General features: G+C 38.4%; 1 protein-coding gene across 1 annotated transcript in view; it reads left to right on the plus strand.

The window, feature by feature from the left end:
• Positions 1-1,536, plus strand: part of zgc:163022 (putative ferric-chelate reductase 1) — a 37,380-nt gene extending 35,844 nt beyond the window's left edge. Inside the window, exons 10-12 of the mRNA XM_041961951.1 lie at positions 95-153; positions 292-435; positions 1,457-1,536. Of these exons, the coding sequence (XP_041817885.1) occupies positions 95-153; positions 292-435; positions 1,457-1,536 (283 nt within the window). The remainder of the gene's footprint in view (positions 1-94; positions 154-291; positions 436-1,456) is intronic.
• Positions 1,537-16,505: the final 14,969 nt, after the last annotated feature.

Raw genomic sequence — 16,505 nt, forward strand, 5'->3', positions numbered from 1 at the left:
TTTAAGTAACAAATGACCAGTGTGGTTGTTCTTGTGAGGTCAGTCTTGTTTCAGCAGCTAATCATTTGATATTGTTTTCTCTTTTCTTTGACAGGAGGTATCTGTTCAACTGGTCACATGCTTTAAATGGAGTGGCAATAAAAGCATTATCTGGTAAGCTCTTTAATGCATTGATAAAGGCCCTAAATATCTTCTGCTCTTTAATAAGAAATGTTTGGAAATTCAAGTGAAAACATACGGTTAACCCTTCACCCAAGTCTAAAAAGGCTGTTTTTATCTGACATAACACAGTGGCAGCCATATTGACAGGCCTGAAGTTGATTGACAGCACTCTGGACCAATGGCTTCTGAAAGTGATGGGTGGTTTTGTTGGCTGGGAAGCTTTGTTCTACATTCTGTTGGATGTCCATTTAAAATGGATGGTTAACAGTACAGGTAAATACACTTCAGTTCACATGGGACTCTACTTAAACATACTATAACCTTTCTGAGAATCAATAACAGGTTGATTTCTAATTTTTAATTCCACAAAAAAATAAAACAAAATAAAAAAAAACAACTTTTCATGATGGTGATTATTTATGGTCTTGAGGAGCAACAGCAGCAAAGACAATGTGTGACGTTGCCTTTTGAATGTTGATGATTGGCAGGATATTTGTTAGTTTGTACTGAATATGAGCCTTCATTGAGCATTCTTGCTCACGGAGCCCTTCCTTGAAGCAGACCAAGAACACAAAGGATAAATAAAACTGCCTTTCTTTTAAATAAGGTTGTAAATAAAACTTTGAAAAGTTTGGCTTACCTTGGGCTGGAGTCCTCAAACTGGAGGTAGCCCTCGGGGACTTCCTAGCAATCCTGCCCCCTGAAGAGATTGGTAATGAGCTGGTCTCCGTATATCTGGAGTAAGTCTACATTTGGTACATTCTACAGGCAATCCTTCAATGGTCATGATATCAGCTTTACTTATTTATTTCTAGCTGGTTAGCAATAGTAGTTTACCAACTAGCCATGGGAGTAGCCATTGTGTCACCAAGCTTCTGGAACCAAATACTGCACAGATTAGACATGCAGATTAATGTAGCTGGTCCACTTTCTGGTGTGACCAGATCATCAGAGTCAGTCAGTTGCTTAGGTGCATTTGCAGTTGCTGTTATAGGGTTTGTGTTTGTGTTTATGATGGGTCTGTCTCAAGTAGAGTAGTAGAAAGATTTTTAAGTGTCCTTTTTGTGTTGACCACACCAACACACACACGTACAAATATAAAATATTTAGTTTGAAAGAAATGTGTAATTGTTTAAATATTCTGCTGCAGCTCTAAAACTTCTCTCTTTTTGGGGGGATTACAGATACCTTGGAACCAAAAACGGTAAGACAAAAATGGCAAAAAGTAAATTTAAAAAAACAAGAACATGCCGCTGATTTCTAATGTAAATTGCATGGTTTTGTCAGATAACAGTTATCTTGCTGACAGCTCTGTTCTTCCTGGGAAACATCACCTTTTTGATGGCACTATTGGTTGGAATTGGGATGTCCTAAGACCACACATGATAGAGCAAAAGCAACCTACTTGCATGCATATTATTATATACATACTTTTATTTTATTACTTTATCATTTATTTTTAATGACATGCTTGAACACATTGATTTAATGTCTAATTTGTCTTTTTAAGTGTATATGTAAATAGTTGTACCCTGTAAGCACGTCAGCTTAGGTAATTCACAACCGTTACTGTTTATGTCTGTAACAATGTGTACATTTATTATGTGCAAAGACAAAAATGATAATCCCATATTATAAAAACATCTCTGCTATTTTTAAAGTTAGTGCTGTTATTATAATATTTAGTTATTATCTTGCCATTTTCAAAAAATGTCTCTTGTATTTCAATTTCCATGTTGTCAGTACAGTTTATAGACTACTCATAAATGGAGTCAGACCAGCCATTTGGACAGTGTATATATAGGCCAAGTGGGCTCTCTCCCTGCCCCAGAACCGTTTTGAATGCACAGACTGGAATATATTCTTGCAACGAGTCAAGACACTCATGGAGGAAATGTTTCATGATTCTGAATTATTTAGTTTTGTCACTTCCTGTTTTATGTTGAATGTTCACCTCATGTGCCATCTTTAGATGTACGTCCTGTGTTTTCCTGCCCTTGTAATTGTTTGACTTGTTTTACCTGTGCTTCATTAGTTCTCCTCCCCTGCGTATTTTAGTCCGTGTGTTCCCCTCAGTCTTTGTCAGTTCTCTTCATTCCTTTGGTGTCAAGTGTTCCTGTCAGCGTGAATTTTTTCCTCTGTGATTCTGTGATTTTGGATAAAGATTTAATTTCCATAGACCTTGTATTGGATTCCCTTTATTTGGATTTGCTTTTTTCCCCTGGACTGGTTTATTTTCTAATTTTTGGACTTCCTCTTTCTTGGCTTGGATTTTTTTCTTGCTTTTCCTTAAGTCTTCTGTTTAAGGTTAATAATCTAATAAAAATGTTACTGCACCAACCCTGCCTTTGGGTTCAATCCCTGTCACTATTTATGATGAAATGGAGGCAGTGAGGAATACACATCCTCAGTGTGTGCATTCATTAACTTTTGTATAACCAACACGACTGTAAACAATTGCATTTGGATCTTCGGTAACACTTTCTAAAAACCATCATTAACAGTAAATTCATAGTTAATTAAACTTTAGTTACAAGTTATTTCACTGTTATACAACTAAATGATGCTTACTAATTATAAGTAAAGCTACAATTTATGCTACTTTACCATTAGTTTGTGTAATATAAAATGATAAGTTTATAAATTACATATGAACAAAGGCTGACATGCAGATTCCAAAGCCTGATAACAAACAAGAGAAAGCAAAGAAATGCCACAAAAATCCCATCATGCCTTGAAAACCGTCAGGGTTAGGGTTAAACACATTATTATGTAATGTAGTTAAATGCCAATTTAATAATGCTTTTGGTTGCGGTTTGTTTACTTTTTTGTTTAGGCCAGACGCAATAACTTATTATACCTTGAACTTCACCAGACCTCTCTTGGTACACCTTAGCTGTGACCAGTAGAAGCAAACCCTCCCCTGTACCCCCTGAAGTCCAACCCATTCACCAGACAAAAACAAATACCGTAAACAAAGTGGTCATCTGTTGCCATGTGGTCATCTGTTGCCTAAAGTTCTCTGTGTTAAACATGTTTTTCCGATACCATGTTGAGATGTTTCAGCTAATTAAGACACTGTATGACTGGGGTGGCCCAAGTGGGGCCTGGAATACATGTGTGGTACAGACAAGCACGTCAGAATCGGCAATATGATTGGCAGCATCAAAAACATACTCTTTTGAAATCCACAAACACTTATGTATCTTTCCTGTTTTTAACTTTAGATGTCTAAATGAGGTCAGTCTACAGATCGTGACCATATTCACTCAGAAATGCAAAATGTGCTTCTCACACACATTCAGTCCCTTCTCATCACAGCTAGCGAGGGTTAGATTAACTAGTGACAGTGCAGTGTGGTAACTGCGACTGCTAATTTAGTGAAATTGCCAAAATGAAAAATCTCAATAAAACATGCTTTATTCTCTTGTTTTACAAGGATATGAAACAAGACACAACTTTTGGCTATTAACTAAATTAATAAACAGTAACTTCAATGAACTTAAAACCAGAGTTTGCTGATCAGCTGTGACTTTTCCTCACACGCGTCCTTCATTGTCTTAGTCTGTCTCATTTCAGTCTGATTCAGCCAGAAACTTGCAGGGTTACAGCATTCAGCACTGACTAGCTAATACAGATGACTAACACCTGGCAAACCAATATAGGAAAGAGAAAAAGACCATGACATGTTCAAGGACTGCTCGAAACATAAGTTGCTTCATAAAGCGAATGCAAAATTACTATGCACAAGAAAACATTGAACTATACTATAAATGACACCTGCAGCACACTGAAATGCTTAGTTTTGCTGAAGCTGTTATTCAGAGCCTGAAGCCCTAGAAATCAAGTTTGCAGCTCGAAACACTCAAAAATGGATGTTTTACAAAGATAACATGGTTTTATGTGAGTCACTTTGAAAACATGTTCTCCACATAGAAAATGTTCATTTTGGCGTTCTCTCGCTGTGAAAACGCTGTTTTGACAACTGCAGCACAGTGAAATGCTTAGTTTTGCTGAAGCTGTTTTGAAGTGCCAGATGGACTGAAAATCAAGTTTCCAGCTCAGAAACACTCAAATATGGATGTTTTACAAGGATAACATGGTTTTATGTGAGTCACTCTGAAAAAATGCTTTCCACACAGAAAATGCTCATTTTGGCGTTCTCTCGCTGTGAAAACACTGTTTTGACAACTGCAGCACAGTGAAATGCTTAGTTTTGCTGAAGCTGTTTTGAAGTGCCAGATGGACTGAAAATCAAGTTTCCAGCCCAGAAACACTCAAATATGGCTGTTTTACAAGGATAACATGGTTTTATGTGAGTCACTCTGAAAAAATGCTTTCCACACAGAAAATGTTCATTTTGGCGTTCTCTCGCTGTGAAAACGCTGTTTTGACAACTGCAGCACAGTGAAATGCTTAGTTTTGCTGAAGCTTTTATTCAGAGCCAGAAGCCCTGGAAATCAAGTTTCCAGCTCAGAAACACTCAAATATGGATGTTTTACAAGGATAACATGGATTTATGTGAGTCACTCTGAAAAAATGCTTTCCACACAGAAAATGTTCATTTTGGCGTTCTCTCGCTGTGAAAACGCTGTTTTGACAACTGCAGCACAGTGAAATGCTTAGTTTTGCTGAAGCTGTTATTCAGAGCCAGAAGCCCTGGAAATCAAGTTTCCAGCTCAGAAACACTCAAATATGGATGTTTTACAAGGATAACATGGTTTTATGTGAGTCACTCTGAAAAAATGCTTTCCACACAGAAAATGTTCATTTTGGCGTTCTCTGGCTCTGAAAACGCTGTTTTCACACATACAGTTGAATGACATGCGTAATTTTACTAAAGCTGTTATTCAGAGCCAGAAGCCCTGGAAATCAAGTTTCCAGCTCAGAAACACTCAAATATGGTTGTTTTACAAGGATAACATGGTTTTATGTGAGTCACTCTGAAAAAATGCTTTCCACACAGAAAATGTTCATTTTGGCGTTCTCTCGCTGTGAAAACGCTGTTTTGACAACTGCAGCACAGTGAAATGCTTAGTTTTGCTGAAGCTGTTTTGAAGTGCCAGATGGACTGAAAATCAAGTTTCCAGCTCAGAAACACTCAAATATGGATGTTTTACAAGGATAACATGGTTTTTTGTGAGTCACTCTGAAAAAATGCTTTCCACACAGAAAATGTTCATTTTGGCGTTCTCTGGCTCTGAAAACGCTATTTTCACACATACAGTTGAATGACATGCGTAAATTTTCTAAAGCTGTTATTCAGAGCCAGAAGCCCTGGAAATCAAGTTTCCAGCTCAGAAACACTCAAATATGGATGTTTTACAAGGATAACATGGTTTTATGTGAGTCACTCTGAAAAAATGCTTTCCACACAGAAAATGTTCATTTTGGCGTTCTCTCGCTGTGAAAACGCTGTTTTGACAACTGCAGCACAGTGAAATGCTTTGTTTTGCTGAAGCTGTTATTCAGAGCCAGAAGCCCTGGAAATCAAGTTTCCAGCTCAGAAACACTCAAATATGGATGTTTTACAAGGATAACATGGTTTTATGTGAGTCACTCTGAAAAAATGCTTTCCACACAGAAAATGTTCATTTTGGCGTTCTCTGGCTCTGAAAACGCTGTTTTCACACATATAGTTGAATGACATGCGTAATTTTACTAAAGCTGTTATTCAGAGCCAGAAGCCCTGGAAATCAAGTTTCCAGCTCAGAAACACTCAAATATGGATGTTTTACAAGGATAACATGGTTTTATGTGAGTCACTCTGAAAAAATGCTTTCCACACAGAAAATGTTCATTTTGGCGTTCTCTCGCTGTGAAAACGCTGTTTTGACAACTGCAGCACAGTGAAATGCTTAGTTTTGCTGAAGCTGTTATTCAGAGCCAGAAGCCCTGAAAATCAAGTTTCCAGCTCAGAAACACTCAAATATGGATGTTTTACAAGGATAACATGGTTTTATGTGAGTCACTCTGAAAAAATGCTTTCCACACAGAAAATGTTCATTTTGGCGTTCTCTGGCTCTGAAAACGCTGTTTTGACAACTGCAGCACAGTGAAATGCTTAGTTTTGCTGAAGCTGTTATTCAGAGCCAGAAGCCCTGGAAATCAAGTTTCCAGCTCAGAAACACTCAAATATGGATGTTTTACAAGGATAACATGGTTTTATGTGAGTCACTCTGAAAAAATGCTTTCCACACAGACAATGTTCATTTTGGCGTTCTCTGGCTCTGAAAATGCTGTTTTCACACATACAGTTGAATGACATGCGTAATTTTACTAAAGCTGTTATTCAGAGCCAGAAGCCCTGGAAATCAAGTTTCCAGCTCAGAAACACTCAAATATGGTTGTTTTACAAGGATAACATGGTTTTATGTGAGTCACTCTGAAAAAATGCTTTCCACACAGAAAATGTTCATTTTGGCGTTCTCTCGCTGTGAAAACGCTGTTTTGACAACTGCAGCACAGTGAAATGCTTAGTTTTGCTGAAGCTGTTTTGAAGTGCCAGATTGCTTGAAATCAAGTTTCCAGCTCAGAAACACTCAAATATGGATGTTTTACAAGGATAACATGGTTTTATGTGAGTCACTCTGAAAAAATGCTTTCCACACAGAAAATGTTCATTTTGGCGTTCTCTGGCTCTGAAAACGCTGTTTTGACAACTGCAGCACAGTGAAATGCTTAGTTTTGCTGAAGCTGTTATTCAGAGCCAGAAGCCCTGGAATTCAAGTTTCCAGCTCAGAAACACTCAAAGACGGATGTTTTACAAGGATAACATGGTTTTATGTGAGTCACTCTGAAAAAATGCTTTCCACACAGAAAATGTTCATTTTGGCGTTCTCTCGCTGTGAAAACGCTGTTTTGACAACTGCAGCACAGTGAAATGCTTAGTTTTGCTGAAGCTGTTTTGAAGTGCCAGATGGACTGAAAATCAAGTTTCCAGCCCAGAAACACTCAAATACGGATGTTTTACAAGGATAACATGGTTTTATGTGAGTCACTCTGAAAAAATGCTTTCCACACAGAAAATGTTCATTTTGGCGTTCTCTGGCTCTGAAAACGCTGTTTTGACAACTGCAGCACAGTGAAATGCGTAGTTTTGCTGAAGCTGTTATTCAGAGCCAGATGCCCTGGAAATCAAGTTTCCAGCTCAGAAACACTCAAATATGGATGTTTTACAAGGATAACATGGTTTTTTGTGAGTCACTCTGAAAAAATGCTTTCCACACAGAAAATGTTCATTTTGGCGTTCTCTGGCTCTGAAAACGCTGTTTTGACAACTACAGCACAGTGAAATGCGTAATTTTACTAAAGCTGTTATTCAGAGCCAGAAGCCCTGGAAATCAAGTTTCCAGCTCAGAAACACTCAAATATGGATGTTTTACAAGGATAACATGGTTTTATGTGAGTCACTCTGAAAAAATGCTTTCCACACAGAAAATGTTCATTTTGGCGTTCTCTCGCTGTGAAAACGCTGTTTTGACAACTGCAGCACAGTGAAATGCTTAGTTTTGCTGAAGCTGTTTTGAAGTGCCAGATGGACTGAAAATCAAGTTTCCAGCCCAGAAACACTCAAATACGGATGTTTTACAAGGATAACATGGTTTTTTGTGAGTCACTCTGAAAAAAATGCTTTCCACACAGAAAATGTTCATTTTGGCGTTCTCTGGCTGTGAAAACGCTGTTTTCACACATATAGTTGAATGACATGCGTAATTTTACTAAAGCTGTTATTCAGAGCCAGAAGCCCTGGAAATCAAGTTTCCAGCTCAGAAACACTCAAATATGGATGTTTTACAAGGATAACATGGTTTTATGTGAGTCACTCTGAAAAAATGCTTTCCACACAGAAAATGTTCATTTTGGCGTTCTCTGGCTCTGAAAACGCTGTTTTCACACATACAGTTGAATGACATGTGTAATTTTACTAAAGCTGTTATTCAGAGCCAGAAGCCCTGGAAATCAAGTTTCCAGCTCAGAAACACTCAAATATGGATGTTTTACAAGGATAAAATGGTTTTATGTGAGTCACTCTGAAAAAATGCTTTCCACACAGAAAATGGTCATTTTGGCGTTCTCTCGCTGTGAAAACGCTGTTTTGACAACTGCAGCACAGTGAAATGCTTTGTTTTGCTGAAGCTGTTTTGAAGTGCCAGATGGACTGAAAATCAAGTTTCCAGCACAGAAACACTCAAATACGGATGTTTTACAAGGATAACATGGTTTTATGTGAGTCACTCTGAAAAAATGCTTTCCACACAGAAAATGTTCATTTTGGCGTTCTCTGGCTCTGAAAACGCTGTTTTCACACATACAGTTGAATGACATGCGTAATTTTACTATAGCTGTTATTCAGAGCCAGAAGCCCTGGAAATCAAGTTTCCAGCTCAGAAACACTCAAATATGGATGTTTTACAAGGATAACATGGTTTTATGTGAGTCACTCTGAAAAAATGCTTTCCACACAGAAAATGTTCATTTTGGCGTTCTCTCGCTGTGAAAACGCTGTTTTGACAACTGCAGCACAGTGAAATGCTTAGTTTTGCTGAAGCTGTTATTCAGAGCCAGAAGCCCTGGAAATCAAGTTTCCAGCTCAGAAACACTCAAATATGGATGTTTTACAAGGATAACATGGTTTTATGTGAGTCACTCTGAAAAAATGCTTTCCACACAGAAAATGTTCATTTTGGCGTTCTCTCGCTGTGAAAACGCTGTTTTGACAACTGCAGCACAGTGAAATGCTTAGTTTTGCTGAAGCTGTTATTCAGAGCCAGAAGCACTGGAAATCAAGTTTCCAGCTCAGAAACACTCAAATATGGATGTTTTACAAGGATAACATGGTTTTTTGTGAGTCACTCTGAAAAAATGCTTTCCACACAGAAAATGTTCATTTTGGCGTTCTCTGGCTCTGAAAACGCTGTTTTCACACATACAGTTGAATGACATGCGTAATTTTACTAAAGCTGTTATTCAGAGCCAGAAGCCCTGGAAATCAAGTTTCCAGCTCAGAAACACTCAAATATGGATGTTTTACAAGGATAACATGGTTTTATGTGAGTCACTCTGAAAAAAATGCTTTCCACACAGAAAATGTTCATTTTGGCGTTCTCTCGCTGTGAAAACGCTGTTTTGACAACTGCAGCACAGTGAAATGCTTAGTTTTGCTGAAGCTGTTATTCAGAGCCAGAAGCCCTGGAAATCAAGTTTCCAGCTCAGACACACTCAAATATGGATGTTTTACAAGGATAACATGGTTTTATGTGAGTCACTCTGAAAAAATGCTTTCCACACAGAAAATGTTCATTTTGGCGTTCTCTGGCTCTGATAACGCTGTTTTCACACATACAGTTGAATGACATGCGTAATTTTACTATAGCTGTTATTCAGAGCCAGAAGCCCTGGAAATCAAGTTTCCAGCTCAGACACACTCAAATATGGATGTTTTACAAGGATAACATGGTTTTATGTGAGTCACTCTGAAAAAATGCTTTCCACACAGAAAATGTTCATTTTGGCGTTCTCTCGCTGTGAAAACGCTGTTTTGACAACTGCAGCACAGTGAAATGCTTAGTTTTGCTGAAGCTGTTTTGAAGTGCCAGATGGACTGAAAATCAAGTTTCCAGCCCAGAAACACTCAAATACAGATGTTTTACAAGGATAACATGGTTTTATGTGAGTCACTCTGAAAAAATGCTTTCCACACAGAAAATGTTCATTTTGGCGTTCTCTCGCTGTGAAAACGCTGTTTTGACAACTGCAGCACAGTGAAATGCTTAGTTTTGCTGAAGCTGTTTTGAAGTGCCAGATGGACTGAAAATCAAGTTTCCAGCTCAGAAACACTCAAATATGGATGTTTTACAAGGATAACATGGTTTTATGTGAGTCACTCTGAAAAAATGCTTTCCACACAGAAAATGTTCATTTTGGCGTTCTCTCGCTGTGAAAACGCTGTTTTGACAACTGCAGAACAGTGAAATGCTTAGTTTTGCTGAAGCTGTTATTCAGAGCCAGAAGCCCTGGAAATCAAGTTTCCAGCTCAGAAACACTCAAATATGGATGTTTTACAAGGATAACATGGATTTATGTGAGTCACTCTGAAAAAATGCTTTCCACACAGAAAATGTTCATTTTGGCGTTCTCTCGCTGTGAAAACGCTGTTTTGACAACTGCAGCACAGTGAAATGCTTAGTTTTGCTGAAGCTGTTTTGAAGTGCCAGATGGACTGAAAATCAAGTTTCCAGCTCAGAAACACTCAAATATGGATGTTTTACAAGGATAACATGGTTTTTTGTGAGTCACTCTGAAAAAATGCTTTCCACACAGACAATGTTCATTTTGGCGTTCTCTGGCTCTGAAAACGCTGTTTTCACACATACAGTTGAATGACATGCGTAATTTTACTAAAGCTGTTATTCAGAGCCAGAAGCCCTGGAAATCAAGTTTCCAGCTCAGAAACACTCAAATATGGATGTTTTACAAGGATAACATGGTTTTATGTGAGTCACTCTGAAAAAATGCTTTCCACACAGAAAATGTTCATTTTGGCGTTCTCTGGCTCTGAAAACGCTGTTTTGACAACTGCAGCACAGTGAAATGCTTAGTTTTGCTGAAGCTGTTTTGAAGTGCCAGATGGACTGGAAATCAAGTTTCCAGCTCAGAAACACTCAAATATGGATGTTTTACAAGGATAACATGGTTTTATGTGAGTCACTCTGAAAAAAATGCTTTCCACACAGAAAATGTTCATTTTGGCGTTCTCTCGCTGTGAAAACGCTGTTTTGACAACTGCAGCACAGTGAAATGCTTAGTTTTGCTGAAGCTGTTATTCAGAGCCAGAAGCCCTGGAAATCAAGTTTCCAGCTCAGAAACACTCAAATATGGATGTTTTACAAGGATAACATGGTTTTATGTGAGTCACTCTGAAAAAATGCTTTCCACACAGAAAATGTTCATTTTGGCGTTCTCTGGCTCTGAAAACGCTGTTTTCACACATACAGTTGAATGACATGCGTAATTTTACTAAAGCTGTTATTCAGAGCCAGAAGCCCTGGAAATCAAGTTTCCAGCTCAGAAACACTCAAACATGGATGTTTTACAAGGATAACATGGTTTTATGTGAGTCACTCTGAAAAAATGCTTTCCACACAGAAAATGTTCATTTTGGCGTTCTCTGGCTCTGAAAACGCTGTTTTCACACATACAGTAGAATGACATGCGTAATTTTACTAAAGCTGTTATTCAGAGCCAGAAGCCCTGGAAATCAAGTTTCCAGCTCAGAAACACTCAAATATGGATGTTTTACAAGGATAACATGGTTTTATGTGAGTCACTCTGAAAAAATGCTTTCCACACAGAAAATGTTCATTTTGGCGTTCTCTCGCTGTGAAAACGCTGTTTTGACAACTGCAGCACAGTGAAATGCTTAGTTTTGCTGAAGCTGTTTTGAAGTGCCAGATGGACTGAAAATCAAGTTTCCAGCTCAGAAACACTCAAATACGGATGTTTTACAAGGATAACATGGTTTTATGTGAGTCACTCTGAAAAAATGCTTTCCACACAGAAAATGTTCATTTTGGCGTTCTCTGGCTCTGAAAACGCTGTTTTCACACATACAGTTGAATGACATGCGTAATTTTACTAAAGCTGTTATTCAGAGCCAGAAGCCCTGGAAATCAAGTTACCAGCTCAGAAACACTCAAATATGGATGTTTTACAAGGATAACATGGTTTTATGTGAGTCACTCTGAAAAAATGCTTTCCACACAGAAAATGTTCATTTTGGCGGTCTCTCGCTGTGAAAACGCTGTTTTGACAACTGCAGCACAGTGAAATGCTTAGTTTTGCTGAAGCTGTTTTGAAGTGCCAGATGGACTGAAAATCAAGTTTCCAGCCCAGAAACACTCAAATATGGATGTTTTACAAGGATAACATGGTTTTTTGTCAGTCACTCTGAAAAAATGCTTTCCACACAGAAAATGTTCATTTTGGCGTTCTCTCGCTGTGAAAACGCTGTTTTGACAACTGCAGCACAGTGAAATGCTTAGTTTTGCTAAAGCTGTTATTCAGAGCCAGAAGCCCTGGAAATCAAGTTTCCAGCTCAGAAACACTCAAATATGGATGTTTTACAAGGATAACATGGATTTATGTGAGTCACTCTGAAAAAATGCTTTCCACACAGAAAATGTTCATTTTGGCGTTCTCTCGCTGTGAAAACGCTGTTTTGACAACTGCAGCACAGTGAAATGCTTAGTTTTGCTGAAGCTGTTTTGAAGTGCCAGATGGACTGAAAATCAAGTTTCCAGCCCAGAAACACTCAAAGACAGATGTTTTACAAGGATAACATGGTTTTATGTGAGTCACTCTGAAAAAATGCTTTCCACACAGAAAATGTTCATTTTGGCGTTCTCTGGCTCTGAAAACGCTGTTTTCACACATACAGTTGAATGACATGCGTAATTTTACTAAAGCTGTTATTCAGAGCCAGAAGCCCTGGAAATCAAGTTTCCAGCTCAGAAACACTCAAATATGGATGTTTTACAAGGATAACATGGTTTTATGTGAGTCACTCTGAAAAAATGCTTTCCACACAGAAAATGTTCATTTTGGCGGTCTCTCGCTGTGAAAACGCTGTTTTGACAACTGCAGCACAGTGAAATGCTTAGTTTTGCTGAAGCTGTTATTCAGAGCCAGAAGCCCTGGAAATCAAGTTTCCAGCTCAGAAACACTCAAATATGGATGTTTTACAAGGATAACATGGTTTTATGTGAGTCACTCTGAAAAAATGCTTTCCACACAGAAAATGTTCATTTTGGCGTTCTCTGGCTGTGAAAACGCTGTTTTCACACATACAGTTGAATGACATGCTTAATTTTACTAAAGCTGTTATTCAGAGCCAGAAGCCCTGGAAATCAAGTTTCCAGCTCAGAAACACTCAAATATGGATGTTTTACAAGGATAACATGGTTTTATGTGAGTCACTCTGAAAAAATGCTTTCCACACAGAAAATGTTCATTTTGGCGTTCTCTGGCTCTGAAAACGCTGTTTTCACACATACAGTTGAATGACATGCGTAATTTTACTAAAGCTGTTATTCAGAGCCAGAAGCCCTGGAAATCAAGTTTCCAGCTCAGAAACACTCAAATATGGATGTTTTACAAGGATAACATGGTTTTATGTGAGTCACTCTGAAAAAATGCTTTCCACACAGAAAATGTTCATTTTGGCGTTCTCTCGCTGTGAAAACGCTGTTTTGACAACTGCAGCACAGTGAAATGCTTAGTTTTGCTGAAGCTGTTTTGAAGTGCCAGATGGACTGAAAATCAAGTTTCCAGTCCAGAAACACTCAAATACGGATGTTTTACAAGGATAACATGGTTTTATGTGAGTCACTCTGAAAAAATGCTTTCCACACAGAAAATGTTCATTTTGGCGTTCTCTGGCTCTGAAAACGCTGTTTTCACACATACAGTTGAATGACATGCGTAATTTTACTAAAGCTGTTATTCAGAGCCAGAAGCCCTGGAAATCAACTTTCCAGCTCAGAAACACTCAAATATGGATGTTTTACAAGGATAACATGGTTTTATGTGAGTCACTCTGAAAAAATGCTTTCCACACAGAAAATGTTCATTTTGGCGGTCTCTCGCTGTGAAAACGCTGTTTTGACAACTGCAGCACAGTGAAATGCTTAGTTTTGCTGAAGCTGTTTTGAAGTGCCAGATGGACTGAAAATCAAGTTTCCAGCCCAGAAACACTCAAATATGGATGTTTTACAAGGATAACATGGTTTTTTGTCAGTCACTCTGAAAAAATGCTTTCCACACAGAAAATGTTCATTTTGGCGTTCTCTCGCTGTGAAAACGCTGTTTTGACAACTGCAGCACAGTGAAATGCTTAGTTTTGCTAAAGCTGTTATTCAGAGCCAGAAGCCCTGGAAATCAAGTTTCCAGCTCAGAAACACTCAAATATGGATGTTTTACAAGGATAACATGGATTTATGTGAGTCACTCTGAAAAAATGCTTTCCACACAGAAAATGTTCATTTTGGCGTTCTCTCGCTGTGAAAACGCTGTTTTGACAACTGCAGCACAGTGAAATGCTTAGTTTTGCTGAAGCTGTTTTGAAGTGCCAGATGGACTGAAAATCAAGTTTCCAGCCCAGAAACACTCAAATACGGATGTTTTACAAGGATAACATGGTTTTATGTGAGTCACTCTGAAAAAATGCTTTCCACACAGAAAATGTTCATTTTGGCGTTCTCTGGCTCTGAAAACGCTGTTTTCACACATACAGTTGAATGACATGCGTAATTTTACTAAAGCTGTTATTCAGAGCCAGAAGCCCTGGAAATCAAGTTTCCAGCTCAGAAACACTCAAATATGGATGTTTTACAAGGATAACATGGTTTTATGTGAGTCACTCTGAAAAAAATGCTTTCCACACAGAAAATGTTCATTTTGGCGTTCTCTCGCTGTGAAAACGCTGTTTTGACAACTGCAGCACAGTGAAATGCTTAGTTTTGCTGAAGCTGTTATTCAGAGCCAGAAGCCCTGGAAATCAAGTTTCCAGCTCAGAAACACTCAAATATGGATGTTTTACAAGGATAACATGGTTTTATGTGAGTCACTCTGAAAAAATGCTTTCCACACAGAAAATGTTCATTTTGGCGTTCTCTGGCTCTGATAACGCTGTTTTCACACATACAGTTGAATGACATGCGTAATTTTACTAAAGCTGTTATTCAGAGCCAGAAGCCCTGGAAATCAAGTTTCCAGCTCAGAAACACTCAAATATGGATGTTTTACAAGGATAACATGGTTTTATGTGAGTCACTCTGAAAAAATGCTTTCCACACAGAAAATGTTCATTTTGGCGTTCTCTGGCTCTGAAAACGCTGTTTTCACACATACAGTAGAATGACATGCGTAATTTTACTAAAGCTGTTATTCAGAGCCAGAAGCCCTGGAAATCAAGTTTCCAGCTCAGAAACACTCAAATATGGATGTTTTACAAGGATAACATGGTTTTATGTGAGTCACTCTGAAAAAATGCTTTCCACACAGAAAATGTTCATTTTGGCGTTCTCTGGCTCTGAAAACGCTGTTTTCACACATACAGTTGAATGACATGCGTAATTTTACTAAAGCTGTTATTCAGAGCCAGAAGCCCTGGAAATCAAGTTTCCAGATCAGAAACACTCAAATATGGATGTTTTAAAAGGATAACATGGTTTTTTGTGAGTCACTCTGAAAAAATGCTTTCCACACAGAAAATGTTCATTTTGGCGTTCTCTCGCTGTGAAAACGCTGTTTTGACAACTGCAGCACAGTGAAATGCTTAGTTTTGCTGAAGCTGTTTTGAAGTGCCAGATGGACTGAAAATCAAGTTTCCAGCTCAGAAACACTCAAATACGGATGTTTTACAAGGATAACATGGTTTTATGTGAGTCACTCTGAAAAAATGCTTTCCACACAGAAAATGTTCATTTTGGCGTTCTCTCGCTGTGAAAACGCTGTTTTGACAATTGCAGCACAGTGAAATGCTTAGTTTTGCTGAAGCTGTTATTCAGTGCCAGATGCCCTGGAAATCAAGTTTCCAGCTCAGAAACACTCAAATATGGATGTTTTACAAGGATAACATGGTTTTATGTGAGTCACTCTGAAAAAATGCTTTCCACACAGAAAATGTTCATTTTGGCGGTCTCTCGCTGTGAAAACGCTGTTTTGACAACTGCAGCACAGTGAAATGCTTAGTTTTGCTGAAGCTGTTTTGAAGTGCCAGATGGACTGAAAATCAAGTTTCCAGCCCAGAAACACTCAAATACGGATGTTTTACAAGGATAACATGGTTTTATGTGAGTCACTCTGAAAAAATGCTTTCCACACAGAAAATGTTCATTTTGGCGTTCTCTGGCTCTGAAAACGCTGTTTTCACACATACAGTTGAATGACATGCGTAATTTTACTAAAGCTGTTATTCAGAGCCAGAAGCCCTGGAAATCAAGTTTCCAGCTCAGAAACACTCAAATATGGATGTTTTACAAGGATAACATGGTTTTATGTGAGTCACTCTGAAAAAATGCTTTCCACACAGAAAATGTTCATTTTGGCGGTCTCTCGCTGTGAAAACGCTGTTTTGACAACTGCAGCACAGTGAAATGCTTAGTTTTGCTGAAGCTGTTATTCAGAGCCAGAAGCCCTGGAAATCAAGTTTCCAGCTCAAACACACTCAAATATGGATGTTTTACAAGGATAACATGGTTTTATGTGAGTCACTCTGAAAAAATGCTTTCCACACAGAAATGTTCATTTTGGCGTTCTCTGGCTCTGATAACGCTGTTTTC

This window comes from Chelmon rostratus, chromosome 20 (assembly GCF_017976325.1).
Source record: "Chelmon rostratus isolate fCheRos1 chromosome 20, fCheRos1.pri, whole genome shotgun sequence".
NCBI lineage: Eukaryota > Metazoa > Chordata > Actinopteri > Chaetodontiformes > Chaetodontidae > Chelmon > Chelmon rostratus.